This window comes from Diabrotica virgifera, chromosome 9 (genome assembly GCF_917563875.1).
Source record: "Diabrotica virgifera virgifera chromosome 9, PGI_DIABVI_V3a".
Taxonomy (NCBI): Eukaryota; Metazoa; Arthropoda; class Insecta; order Coleoptera; family Chrysomelidae; genus Diabrotica; species Diabrotica virgifera.
The window spans coordinates 204039334-204051899 of record NC_065451.1 but is presented as its reverse complement, the minus strand read 5'-3'; the positions used below and the strand labels follow the sequence as shown (position 1 = coordinate 204051899).

At 33.6% G+C, this 12566-nt stretch overlaps 2 protein-coding genes across 4 annotated transcripts in view; one reads left to right on the top strand and one right to left on the bottom strand.

Moving 5' to 3' along the window:
- Positions 1-579: 579 nt before the first annotated feature.
- Positions 580-11326, bottom strand: LOC114329798 (probable peptidyl-tRNA hydrolase 2). 3 transcript variants are annotated; one of them, XM_028279017.2, is made up of 2 exons: positions 11219-11326; positions 580-1160 (listed from the first exon to the last, which is right to left on the bottom strand). In XM_028279017.2, exon 2 carries the CDS (start codon positions 995-997, stop codon positions 611-613), a length of 387 nt encoding a protein of 128 aa, XP_028134818.1. In that variant the 5' UTR covers positions 998-1160; positions 11219-11326; the 3' UTR covers positions 580-610. The 3 variants fall into 3 exon arrangements, with proteins under 3 accessions (XP_028134818.1, XP_028134817.2, XP_050518437.1); XM_028279016.2 differs by lacking the exon at positions 11219-11326 and adding an exon at positions 3712-3925; XM_050662480.1 differs by lacking the exon at positions 11219-11326 and adding an exon at positions 3712-3860.
- LOC114329796 (glycerol kinase) overlaps positions 11313-12566 on the top strand; it is a 62035-nt gene continuing 60781 nt past the window's right edge. Inside the window, exon 1 of the mRNA XM_028279014.2 lies at positions 11313-11750. Within this exon, the coding sequence (XP_028134815.1) occupies positions 11519-11750 (232 nt within the window). The 5' untranslated portion in view covers positions 11313-11518. The remainder of the gene's footprint in view (positions 11751-12566) is intronic.

The window sequence follows — 12566 nt, the reverse complement described above, 5'->3', positions numbered from 1 at the left end:
GCAGAATTACCCCTTAAAGTTTGTCGCACTTATTTAGAAACATCGTGTATTGATGAAGAACATGTCTAGTTGTTAAAGTACCTAACTTTTTTATTATCCAATATAAACGAATGAATCCAAAAACAAAATATTAAGAAAACCTGAGGCTATAGTTGGGTTTTAATTTCAGTATTTTATAAATGCTAGAATATTCCACAGGGTGATGCGAACTTTGAGAAAAAAACACAGTTTGATTGGTACACCCGGTATACAATGAAAATTTTCGTGTTTAGCAACAATATTATTACAGTTGTATTGTTAAAGAATCAGGCTATAACATGTTGAAAAAATCACTTAAATCGGCCAACAGATTTAGGAAATATGAGACATCAAAAATGACCAAATTTTTAAGTAGGCCGATTTCTATGCACGTAAGTTTGTTTCATAGATTTTTTCTTTTGCCATGGAAATAATGTTTGTGGAATAAAATTCCTACAGCCCTCTGAAGTATATTGCTTACCTATGTTAAAATCACCATTTTTGTTTCTTTGAAGTTTTGACCATATCCCATGTTATAAGATATATTATAAACAAAACAAAAACAATATTAACAACTTTACTATATACATATTCACAATAATTTAAAACTACTTGTAATTTCATCAATATCCGATTTTTTATTGGGTCCTATACCAACAGCAGTTAAGCACGCTACATCCACTTGAGTTCTCCCTGCATCTCTAACCAAGCAAGTGTTTAAGTTCAAATTCTTTGCTTTGTTGTAGGTATCTTTAAGCACCTCTTCACAGTTCGTCTCTACTTTTAAAACTATCTTAGGTTGTCCTGTTGCTAACCACGATTTTAAATGCAGATTGTTACTTTCTATTGATGACTGATACAGTAATACAGCTGCATGAGCTGCCTGGGAAGCTAGCTTGCCCCTTCCCATGTTAATATCAGTTCGTAATATTATTACCATTTTCGAAGGTTGAAGACTGGATATTAAGGACTTAAACATGTTTAAAACAAGTCTTTTTAGAAAACTAAAACACAAAATAATGATGTTAGGTTTTTTGGGAGCCAGTTTTAATTTTTGATTCTTGATGTTCTTGCATACACCTCCTGAACTCGGTTACTTGACTTTGACACTGCCTCCAATCTTTAGTTTCTGATATGCAGTCCTAAAATTAAAATCATAATTTTTGTTTATTTTTGATCAATTTGCTTTTTAATTTGAATTAAAGGAGATAATTGACATCAATAATGGATCACATTAGAAAGATAAGTATAATAGTTAACACGCTGACGGACAGTGTTTCAAATGTATATGCTACATCAATGGAAATTAGATGTCTATAGATGTTATGTCTGTCAACGTGTTAAAAGAATGGAAAGAAAATTAGAGACTTATCAGCCAAGAGAACAGGCAGGATTCCTAAAAAGTTATGAAACTGATGAACATCTACAAAGCATAAAAACCCTAAGCAAGAAAGTAGTGGAATACAATAAACCCCTAGTGCCAATATTTATTGATTTTCATAAAGCCTTTGGCATAGTTGAGCAAAATACTACAGGTGCTTAAAGAATGCAGGCTAGATTATAGGCACACAGAGAACATCTAAACAACTTATATTTCACCGATGATATACTTACCTAGTTATAATAGCTGAGGATCTAGGAATAGCAAGAGATATGGTACAGGAACTCGTTATGGCTACTTAGGTTTAAATATAAACATCTCGAACACAAAAATAATAACAAATTTGATATCCCACTAAAACATCAGTATTGGCAGGCAGAAATGGAACTTGTTGATAAATATAAACACCTAGGACATGAAATTATGATTTCAAGGGATAGTCAGGCCCATAAACTAAAGAGAAGAATCATTCTTGGGTGGGCAGCTTATAAAAAATAGAGAAACTTTTTAAAAGTCAGCTGCTTAGTTGCCTGCAGAGAAAAGTATTTCATCAATGTGTCCTCCCAGTATTAACACCCAGATAGCACAAGTACGCTTTATGGACATCCAATGGACGTACATCTGTGTACATTGGAACGTCCAATGGACGTACCGCTAAGGTACAATGGACATCCGATGCACGTCCAACGAATGTCCAGAGTTCACAAAATTGGACATCCATAGAACGTCCGCTACAAACGTACAGTGTACGTTGTTGAAGCTTTCAGTGTACATCTTATGTACATTCAATGTACATCTGATGTACATTCAATGTACGTCTTATAGTCATTTTTGTAGGGCACTTTTCAGAAAGCAATCTAGTGTCCATAATTTTTTGAATACATACATAGCAAAAAGCCTTTAGGTATAGGAAATAGTTCTCTAGAAAATTTATACTTTAAAATATTACACAAAATACCTTTTTTATTTCTCTTTATTATAGGAACTTCATTAATGCACGACTGCACTTGCACGATAAACAGCAAACACAAAGATATCACAGGATTATTATGTATGTAATAACAAAGAATACTCCATCCAACGGATGGAGTATTCTTTGGTAATAACTTAATAAAGACAAAATTCAGATAATGGCGCCCCATCCAGCATGCACATTCAAGAGGTTTATTTCTGTTCTGTTCTTTCCAAACATTATTTCATTATTATTTCTTAGAACTTAGAGTCAGTACGGTTGTATATTGCAAGCGTGTTTGCCATTCTGTGAATTATCATAAATAAATCCTCCTTCAGTATTCCACAACAATTAACAGTGATAATCCCCTAGAAGTACCTGCCTAATACACCATTTACGACCGATAGCGTGAAGAGCGACATCGTTGTCAAGAAGATTCTCATTTAGTTTGGCGCGAAATTTAACAGTTACAAAATGCACATTTAAGATTTAAATTGGTAGTGTCTAATTATTGTAAGTTCTATAATTACCGATGCGCGATGTAGCTCCGTTATTCTGAAAAAGTTTACCATCGTTTTATCATCATCTAATATTATATAGGTTTAATTAAAATAATTTTAATGGTTCAGTGTTTTAATTCGATGATGAAAAAATGTGACTACTTTTATTAGAAGCTTCTTGTATTCTACTAATAATATTGCTTTGATTAAAACAAGAAGCTATAATATAATTACTCATAATAATAGTAGCGTTTTGTGTAAAATCTCCATGGACCACAAATGGATGTCCAATGTACGTCGAAATCAAACGTCCAATGGACGTCGCGTAATGGACGTACATAGTACGTCCAGTTTTGGTCCATGGGCATTTGGATTTTAAATGTACGTTATATGGACGTCCATTGGACGTTGTGTGCTATATGGGCATACTGAGCAGAAAATCACAAAAGCCTCGGCTACCAAACTGAGAGTCACAGAGAAGGATGGAGCATTCCATGGGAATAAATCTAGGAGACAAAATAAAAAACAAAGAGATCAGAAAAAGAACCAAGGTGACTGACATCATCGAAAGGATGGCCAGTCTAAAATGGAGATGGGCAGGACACATTGCTAGAATGACAGATGGGTGATGGACAAAGTGGTTATTAGAATGGAGAAGAGTCAGTCGACTAACTACATGATGGACTGACGATTTAAGTAAACTAAATAAAAACTGGATGAGTGCAGCGCAAAATAGACAGGGTTGGAAGCACGATGAAGAGGCCTATGTTCAGCAGTGGACTTTTGAGGAGAAGGATCAGATTATGGGAAATATAGACGGTTTTTAGAGGCAGTTGTATTTACTTTTAGAAAATATGTACCTGTACTTTATAATGCAGATTAATACAACCGGTCTTTTTCAGCATTTCCTCCACAGGATCTGTAAGTTCTTGATTGCCATGTCCTGAAGACATTTCTCTGCGTTTACAGGGTTCGCAATCTTCCATGTGTTATCATTTTTTTTAAAAAGTGAGGTTACAGATAACTGAGATTGACGTCTATAAACGTAAATGTCATTGAGGATGTTAACCAATCAGATCATTGATTCCGAAGGTGTGTACTTGTGCAGGTGCAGGGTGCAGATGTAGTGGATTTTGATTGGTTTAGATTAAAGCACCTCAGACACTCCCACCAATGCCAACGTGACAACTGACGATTATGGGTTATTTAACTTTGGAAGTGACTATTCGTAGTCCTTAACATTGTATGAATAAATTTATTTGTGGAAACATATTATATGGAGAAAAAATGGTGAATGTTAAAATCAAAGTTTTACATTTATAACTATTTTTGTTAACAGTATTATTATTATTAGTAAAGTCGTCATTATTTCTTACGTCTTTATCATGATACTGAGTTTTAATTTCTTCAGTAAAAATAATCATAGGGGAAAAAGCAACCGCAAGAAAGACCTCACGAGAAAGCAAAAATTCCCAGAAGCATGGAAAACCTCTTATTAATTCCTAAACCCGGGAAATAACTTATGAACCGGGAGCTTTTATACCAATCTGCCTATTGAACACAATGGGCAAGGTCTTCGAAAAATGCCGGTCAAAAAGGTTAGATACTTTAAGAATTATGCTGGACAGTACCTAAGCAGATATTTGACGAACATGTTAAATATGCTTCAAACAAGGCCGAACAGAGAGCAAATGCATTGGCAATAATTGTACCAAATATAGGAGGCCCAGGTACGGAAAAAATAACGATTCTGATGAAACTGGTACACTCCACAATTCTGTATGCGAGACCGGTATGTGTGGCATCAAGTAACAACGTAAAGTACAAACAAATTTCCAATTTTAGAGAAGGCTCAAAGAAAATCTCAATTAAGGTTCGGATGCGCCTATAGAACGAAAGTATCACCAATACACCTGCAGGTAAAAGAGAACCAAAACATACGGAAAGAGGAATCAAGAGAAGACAAAAGAAAGGACAGAAACGATCACAAAATGGAAGGAAGAGTGGGTATAAACGAGCGGAGTGCTGCATGGACAAGGACTCTGATCCTAGAGGAGTGGGTGTAGTGCATACCTTGGAGCTTGTAGCTGTGTGGACTGCGGAATAAGCGACACAACAAAACACTGTCTGTCCGAAGTCAGTAAGTGCAATGACGAAAATGAGGAGCTATATGCAAGAGTAGGCATTTTATGAGCACACAAAATCAATGGGATAGGATAGATAAAAAATTAAAGTATTTAAATAAAGAATAGTATATTGTACAACAAGTGACAAAAAAGATATATTTCTCACGAGCGCAGAAGTTTGTTGGCACGAGGCGAGTGCCGCAAATCAAGCGAGGGAGAAATATGTCATTTTCTAATACGTTGTACTGTACTTTTTCTATGGATGGGGTTTTATCAAGAGCTCAAACTTCAAAATAAAATACAAATTTAGGTGCTTTTAGGTATACTATATGCATAAATTGAAAGATAATACATATACATGTAGGTATTTAATATTCTTAAAATTTATATACGTTATTTATTTAAAATTATAATTAATAGTTATTTTTGAACAGTTTTGAAAGGTAATTCCTGGTATTAAGTTTTGCTTCAACACATTTTGTTTGACAACATTCATTGTGTTTGTATTGTACATGTTACCATGGAAACGGCGATCATATGTATGGAAAACCGTAGGAGAATCCGTGAGAAAAAATATTTCTCACTGCAATGGCCGATTTTTCTAACTGCGTGAGAAATTGTCAGAGACATGTTAACAATAGACAAGGCTAGGGATATGCCACTCAATGCATCGGGGTGTAACGCGAATATCAAGTACGGTGGTCTAGCTATCTTTGACTGTCGTACGAATGTGAGCGTATCTACCAAGAGGTGGAAGTAATGAAACGACACGGACACAGAGGCAGCGGCCATCATATGCTAGAGAGAGAAAGCTAAGCGCCGGTAGAGAGAGATAGATAGACCACCGACCCGAACTGCTCCGTGTTACGCTATTTTTCGGACCTGGCCTAATCTACTTGCTATTATATCTATGGAAATGTTTCGTTTTGAATGTATGTAAGTATTGAGAGAAGTTTTATTGAGAGAAGTTTTATTTTCAAAAACAATTGTTTTTGAACAATATCCATGAAAGAGCATCAGAAAATACTGCTATACTAAAATCTAGAGGAAAAGGAAAAATTTTACATACATTTAATTTGTATTCAATAAGTATATTTTTTAATAATTGAGGGGCCCAGACGCTAAGGGGTACAAGTGATAAAATGGTATAGCTGAGAAAAACGAAGTCAAAGTTAATTTTATATAAGAAATTCTACAGCGAAGTAATCACTTATGGCCTTATGCTGAATTAAATTTATACATTATATATATATATCTAATTGTAAACGCTTTTTTAAACTTAGTATTTATTTTCATTCAAAATATTTGAAATGTTGAAAAAACGTTTGCACTTGTACCCGTCTGCTGCAAATTTTGCACTTGTTTTACTTTGTCACTTAAGTACTTTACAAATTTATTAAAGTAAAATAAAAGAAAAAATTTCATTAAACATTTTATTCTCCAAACAAAAAAAAAACATTATATTCTTAAAGAACAAAAATAAAAAATATTTTATTCTTCAAACAAAAAAAAATTCTATTCTTAAAGAACAAACATAAAGAAAAACATTTTATTCTTCAAACAAAAAAGATATTTTTTATTCATCATAGTCTGAGACCAGTTCCAGTTCAATGTTTTCTTCCTCTTCCAATTCTTGGGAATTTGTTTCTTATTGTGGTTTATTAAAGGTTTCGCGATTTCGACCTTCATCGTGGTTTAAATTACGGTAAAAATCGTGGTGAGCGGTAGGTATGAAGGGTAAAAGTTGCACCAAATTTTTGTATTTTGGGAGTTTTATTTTGACGGGACCTTGGCGGAGAGGCGAAAGTTCGATGACCGATGGAATTTCTGCAGATCGTCCCACCCTTTTAGTTTTTTTAAATCAACAGTGGCAAAGGGAAAATCTTCTCACAGAATGTCCTTATAAAACAATGTGCAAGTTGAGGTGCCTGCTTTTCAAAATAGAAGCATTGCATTCCTCGTAAGCCCTTTACTTTCTCGTTCATTATCTCGGTTAGGGGACCTATACTTTTAAAATCAGTTATATCCATTTTGTTCACCAAGAAATTTTTACTGGATTTAGCTACAACATCCATCCAATTACTGGGGACAAAAACAAAGGATGTTTTTCTTTTTACTTTTTCAATCACTCCAAAGTTTTGGTCACATTCCATGAAAGAATGATCAGATATTAAAAATGTATGGTCTACAGTTTCAATTTGTGTATATAGTACCAAATAAACCAAATTAAAACTAAATCAACCAAATAACTAGGTACATTCAGAAATTAGTCAGAACGTTATTACTTACTTGGTATATTTTGTGTTATTATTTCACTCATTTTGGACAGTTTTTTAAGAGCACGATTTACAAAGATGCTAAATGATTCACTAAAAATAATATCCAACACCTTACAGGCAAAGGGTACAAGTAGTTACACCGGTTTGCCACCAACTCTTCGAATATTTTGTAAGTAGTCAAACTAGAACCAGAGCCTATTTTACTTCAAACTAGGCCCGAGGCACTACCCAATTTTCGGGCCCCGAAATATGATTTAACAATAAGTAATCTTTTTAAATTAATTAATTATTTAATAGAAATATAGTTAAATGTAAAGAATGAAATAGTTTTTATACACACTTTTGACTACTGAAAGACAGGGAGAAGCGTACTTTTGAGGTATGTAAAATATATAAATCCTAGCCGAGCGCTTTCGGCATATAAAGCCATCTTCAGAGTTATGGTCAATATACTTTGTCTCACTTTTGGAAAAAAATTGTCTAAAGGTGTTGTCGGTTGTGGTTGGAACATCGAAAACAGCAAATACGGGCACAAAGGACTCTCAAGACCGCGTCCCACCATCAAATAATTTGATCAAACTGGTTTGAGCAAACTGAAAGTGACAGTTAGTGACGTCACATCCTGAGTGTTCATTGTGGATAATAATGAAAAATTTTAATTTTAAATAAAGTACAAACAAGTTAAGGCCGCGTCTCACCATCAAATAATTTGATCAAACAGTTTGAGCAAACTTGACGTACTTGAGGAAGTACGTCAAAGTGACGTCACAATTGCAGTTTTTTTGAAATTCTAAAAATCTGTGCTCTCACTATCAGTCTAGTTTGATCAAATTTTTTGTATTGAGTTGTCTAACTTGTTTGTACTTTATTTAAAATTAAAATTTTTCATTATTATCCACAATGAACACACAGGATGTGACGTCACTAACTGTCACTTTCAGTTTGCTCAAACCAGTTTGATCAAATTATTTGATCGTGGGACGCGGCCTTTAGACAACTCAGTACAAAAAATTTGATCAAACTAGACTGATAGTGGGAGCACAGATTTTTAGAATTTCAAAAAAACTGTAATTGTGACGTCACTTTGACGTACTTCCTCAAGTACGTCAGGTTTGCTCAAACTGTTTGATCAAATTATTTGATGGTGAGACGCGGCCTTTACACAAAAAATATACATAACAGATTACAGAGATTTGATCATGGTAAGGTCAAATAAACCTTACCATCTGAAGCATACGTTGGCAGCATGCATCATTCTGCATGCTACTTGCTAGTATTCTTTGAAGAAGGTTTCTCCAAAAAATCCTTTTCTTCTAAATAACTTTTTTCCATTAATGTTATAATTTGTACTGCCGTACTACTTCTCTGGACTAACGTACCAATTGATGCAATATGTTCAGGAGATCGATCAGGTTGAATAACTGTCCTATTGATATTTTTCCAGTCATGATACCCATCAAAAGTTAGTAGAACAATAATTTTCGTGGAAATCAGTTTACAAACGTAACAATAAACACGGCTATATTTAGGACTGTACACTAACTACTCACGAAGAATTTTTTCCGCATTAGCTTTCATTTTATAAAAAATCGCACTTTGCAAATGGCTGGTTTTATTATTATCATTGATTATAGACACGGATCCGTGTCTATAATCAATATGTTATTATCCAGTTGTGTAAAACATCCACTAATTTAATTAATACATACACACACCGGCAAAATTAAAGGAACACCTAAAAAATGGGACATGTTTGATGTCTCGAACTTCCTAAACCGGTTGTCCGATTTGAGTGATCGTTTTAATATTGTATTCGAGGTGTGCAAGTACTTGGAAGGGGAAACGAGAAACGACCCTGCGCGAGTCGCGGAGAGATATTGCAACTATCTTAAATAATTCATATTGTCAATTGAAATTGTCAAATTGACGTATATTTCATACCTTCTGTCAATGAAGCAGAAAAATTATATATTGCTCCACAATATTGATATGATATGCAATTATTATATAAAGGTAAATTAAATTAATTTTATTTTGCTTGCAGTACTGCCTTTTTAATAACTAATTTTATTTACTACATACAATTGTTGACGTTTTCATAACATAACCTGAATCTTATTTTTTCTTCTTATTATTTTTTTGGACTATGGCCTTGACAATTATCCAGTAACCAGGACTAATATAATTGGCCAACATAATTAAAAGGGCGAATTTTAGTATAGAGCGTAGAAATAGGGGTCGCTTTGCCGAACTTGCACGGTCCCAATAGCCCTATTATCTAAGAATATCGGTGTAATAATATTGCGGCTAGACAAGTAAATAAATGTCATTTTATACCGGGTGTAACAATCACACTGTGTTTTTTCCTTAAAGTTCGGAACACCCTGTGGAATATTCTAGCATATGTATATAAAATATTGAAATTAAAACTCAATAATTGTAGTCTTAGGCTTTCTCACCATTTTATTGTTCGGTTCATTTACTTATGTTGGATAATAAAAAAGTTAGGTACGTTAACAACTAGCCATGTTCTTCATCAATACAGGGTGTTTCTAAACAAGTGCGACAGACTTTAAGGAGTAATTCTGCATGAAAAAATAATGATCATTCCTTTTATAAACATATTATGTCCGCAAATGCTTCGTTTCCGAGATACGGAATGTTGAATTATTTCTTATAAACTGATGATTTATTTATTGCTCTAAAACCGGTTGAGATAGGTATGTAGTTGAAATTTGGTAGGTTTTAAGAGGTACCTAGTTATTGCACATTTTTTGACGTTATTGAGAATTGTAGGTATATTCACCATTGGCGTGCATACGGGTATAAATCATTATATCAATTTTTTATTATATCAATATTATATCAGTTTATAAGAAAAAATTCAACATCCCGTATCTCGGAAACAAAGCATTTTGCGGACATATGTTTATAAAGCAAACGGTCATTATTTTTTCATGCAGAATTACCCCTGAAAGTTTGTCGCACTTATTTAGAAACACCCTGTATTGATGAAGAACATGGCTAGTTGTTAATACCTAACTTTTTTATTATCCAACATAAGCAAATGAATCAGAAAAGAAAATGTTAAGAAAGCCTAAGACTTCAATTGAGTTTTAATTTCAATATTTTATATACTTATGCTAGAATATTCCACAGGGTGTTCCAAACTTTAAGGAAAAAACACAGTATGATTATTACACCTGGTATAAAATGACATTTACCTGTCTAGCAACAATATTATTATAGAAATATTCTTAAATAATAAGGCTATGGCTATACTAAAAAAAAAACACTCAACGGACAACAGGTTTAAGAAAATCTAGACATGAAACATATCCCATTTTTTAGGTGTTCCTTTAATTTTGCCGTTGTGTGTATATTGATTCGAACGATTATTTATAAAATATTGTTGGAATTCCAGATTTAAATGTTTTGGCCAATCCCCTGTTAATTTATCATTTTCTGTTCGTAAAATGAAAGAATTTTGAAAATGTATTTTGTTATTGCATTAAAATTTTTTTTTGTTTTTTGAGATCTTTCCGGGCCCCAATGAAATGCGGGCCCGAGGCAGGTGCCTCACGGGCCTAGTGGTAAAATAGGCCCTGACTAGAACTTGCGATATATCGCCACCAGTAGTCTAATTCAACTGTATCTCTTTGGCACTAAATCTTACCACTATCTAGTATTATTTTATTTAACTCATTTTCAATATTTTGTCACTTGTACCCCTTAGCATATGAGCCCCTCAATTTAAATGATTGTATATGCTTCAACTCCGCCCAGTCAGTGCATAGACACTACCAAATTTGACAATATGAAAGTTCATATCATATGCATATGTCACTTACAAACATTGTATATATTTGAACTTGAACTTTGAATTTTGGAATTTCCTTATTTTTATGATTATCATTATCATACTGTAACACAAAGCTTAGTCCATTTTTATTTTTACTCACTTAGTTTCATTTCGTAGTTGTGTAGACGTAGACACCTCAGCATAAGTCGAAAACATTTTCAATGTATTTCATACTTGGCAAGTAAGTAATGCAGGTGTTTTGGTTACACAATTGATAACTGATTAAAGATTATTTATTCTAATAATGTTCTGATAGTTACGGTGCATTCTCATAAGTACAGATAATCAGATAATGTGGATATGTGATAAGTTGTAGTTGTATCTAACTCACGTTTGCCGCAAACAGTGTTCATACTAAACCCCAGAATCTACACAAAATTTAGATTGTTTTCACTGAAAAATGTCTCAAGACGAGGACCTAGAACAGAATTTGATTGGAGTGATAGATGCGGGTACCAGAACAGTGCAGTTTTGTGTGTTTCGGACTGAACATACGAAAGAAATAGCCAAACACACTGTAGACATTACAACAGCTGTGCCCCAAGAAGGATGGTCCGAGCAAGATCCCAGGGAGATCCTGAGAGCTGTAGAAACTTGTATGGAAAATGTTGCCAAAAGCCTTGGCTCTGAAGGTATGTATTACAGAATAATTCTTTTAACCCTTAACTACAGAGATCCCGTATTTTTTACCGGTGGGTAAACCCAAAATGCGGATTTCGTGGTAACCTCACCACTTACAAGTTCATGTGTCTCTGTAAAAATCTTGTATTGCATTATTAAAATCTACTCATTTTACCATTTTTCCCATATCTAGAGACTCCAGAAAAACACATAACGCATAATTTTTTGTGTTTTATTATTAACTTTATATTTTGACTCTATTTTATAATGACCGGAAAAAAATACCGGGGATCTATTGTTAGGTGGTAATAATGGGATATCTGTAGTTAAGGGTTAATGACATATATGACAGTATTGAAGAGCTAGTCAGCTAGTCTTTCCATACATTTCTTGACCACTTCCTTCTATTGCTTTCTGTGCAATGCCTTTTCTTTTAATTTCTCAATATTATTTTTTTGTAAATCTTCATGCTATCCTCCCATCTCATTTTTGGTCTACCTTTCCTTCCTTTTTGTATTTGTTGGCTTTGTGATAGTACAATTTTCATCATTCTTTCCTTTCCCATTGTTTCAATGTGTCCTAGATATCTAATTCTCCATGCTTTGATTACATTCATTATTTTTGGTTCGTTATAGTTCTTCAAATTTCTTATTATTCCTTTGTATTTTCCTCTGATATTTCCCACTGATAACTGTTTTGTAGCTTCTAATTTTTGTTTTTCTCAAGACATAAAAATTGAATTTCATTAATGATAGCAATGCTCCATACTTTTTGTTTCATTTTGCTATTCATATTTTTGTCTCCCCTTATTCATGTTTTATCTACTT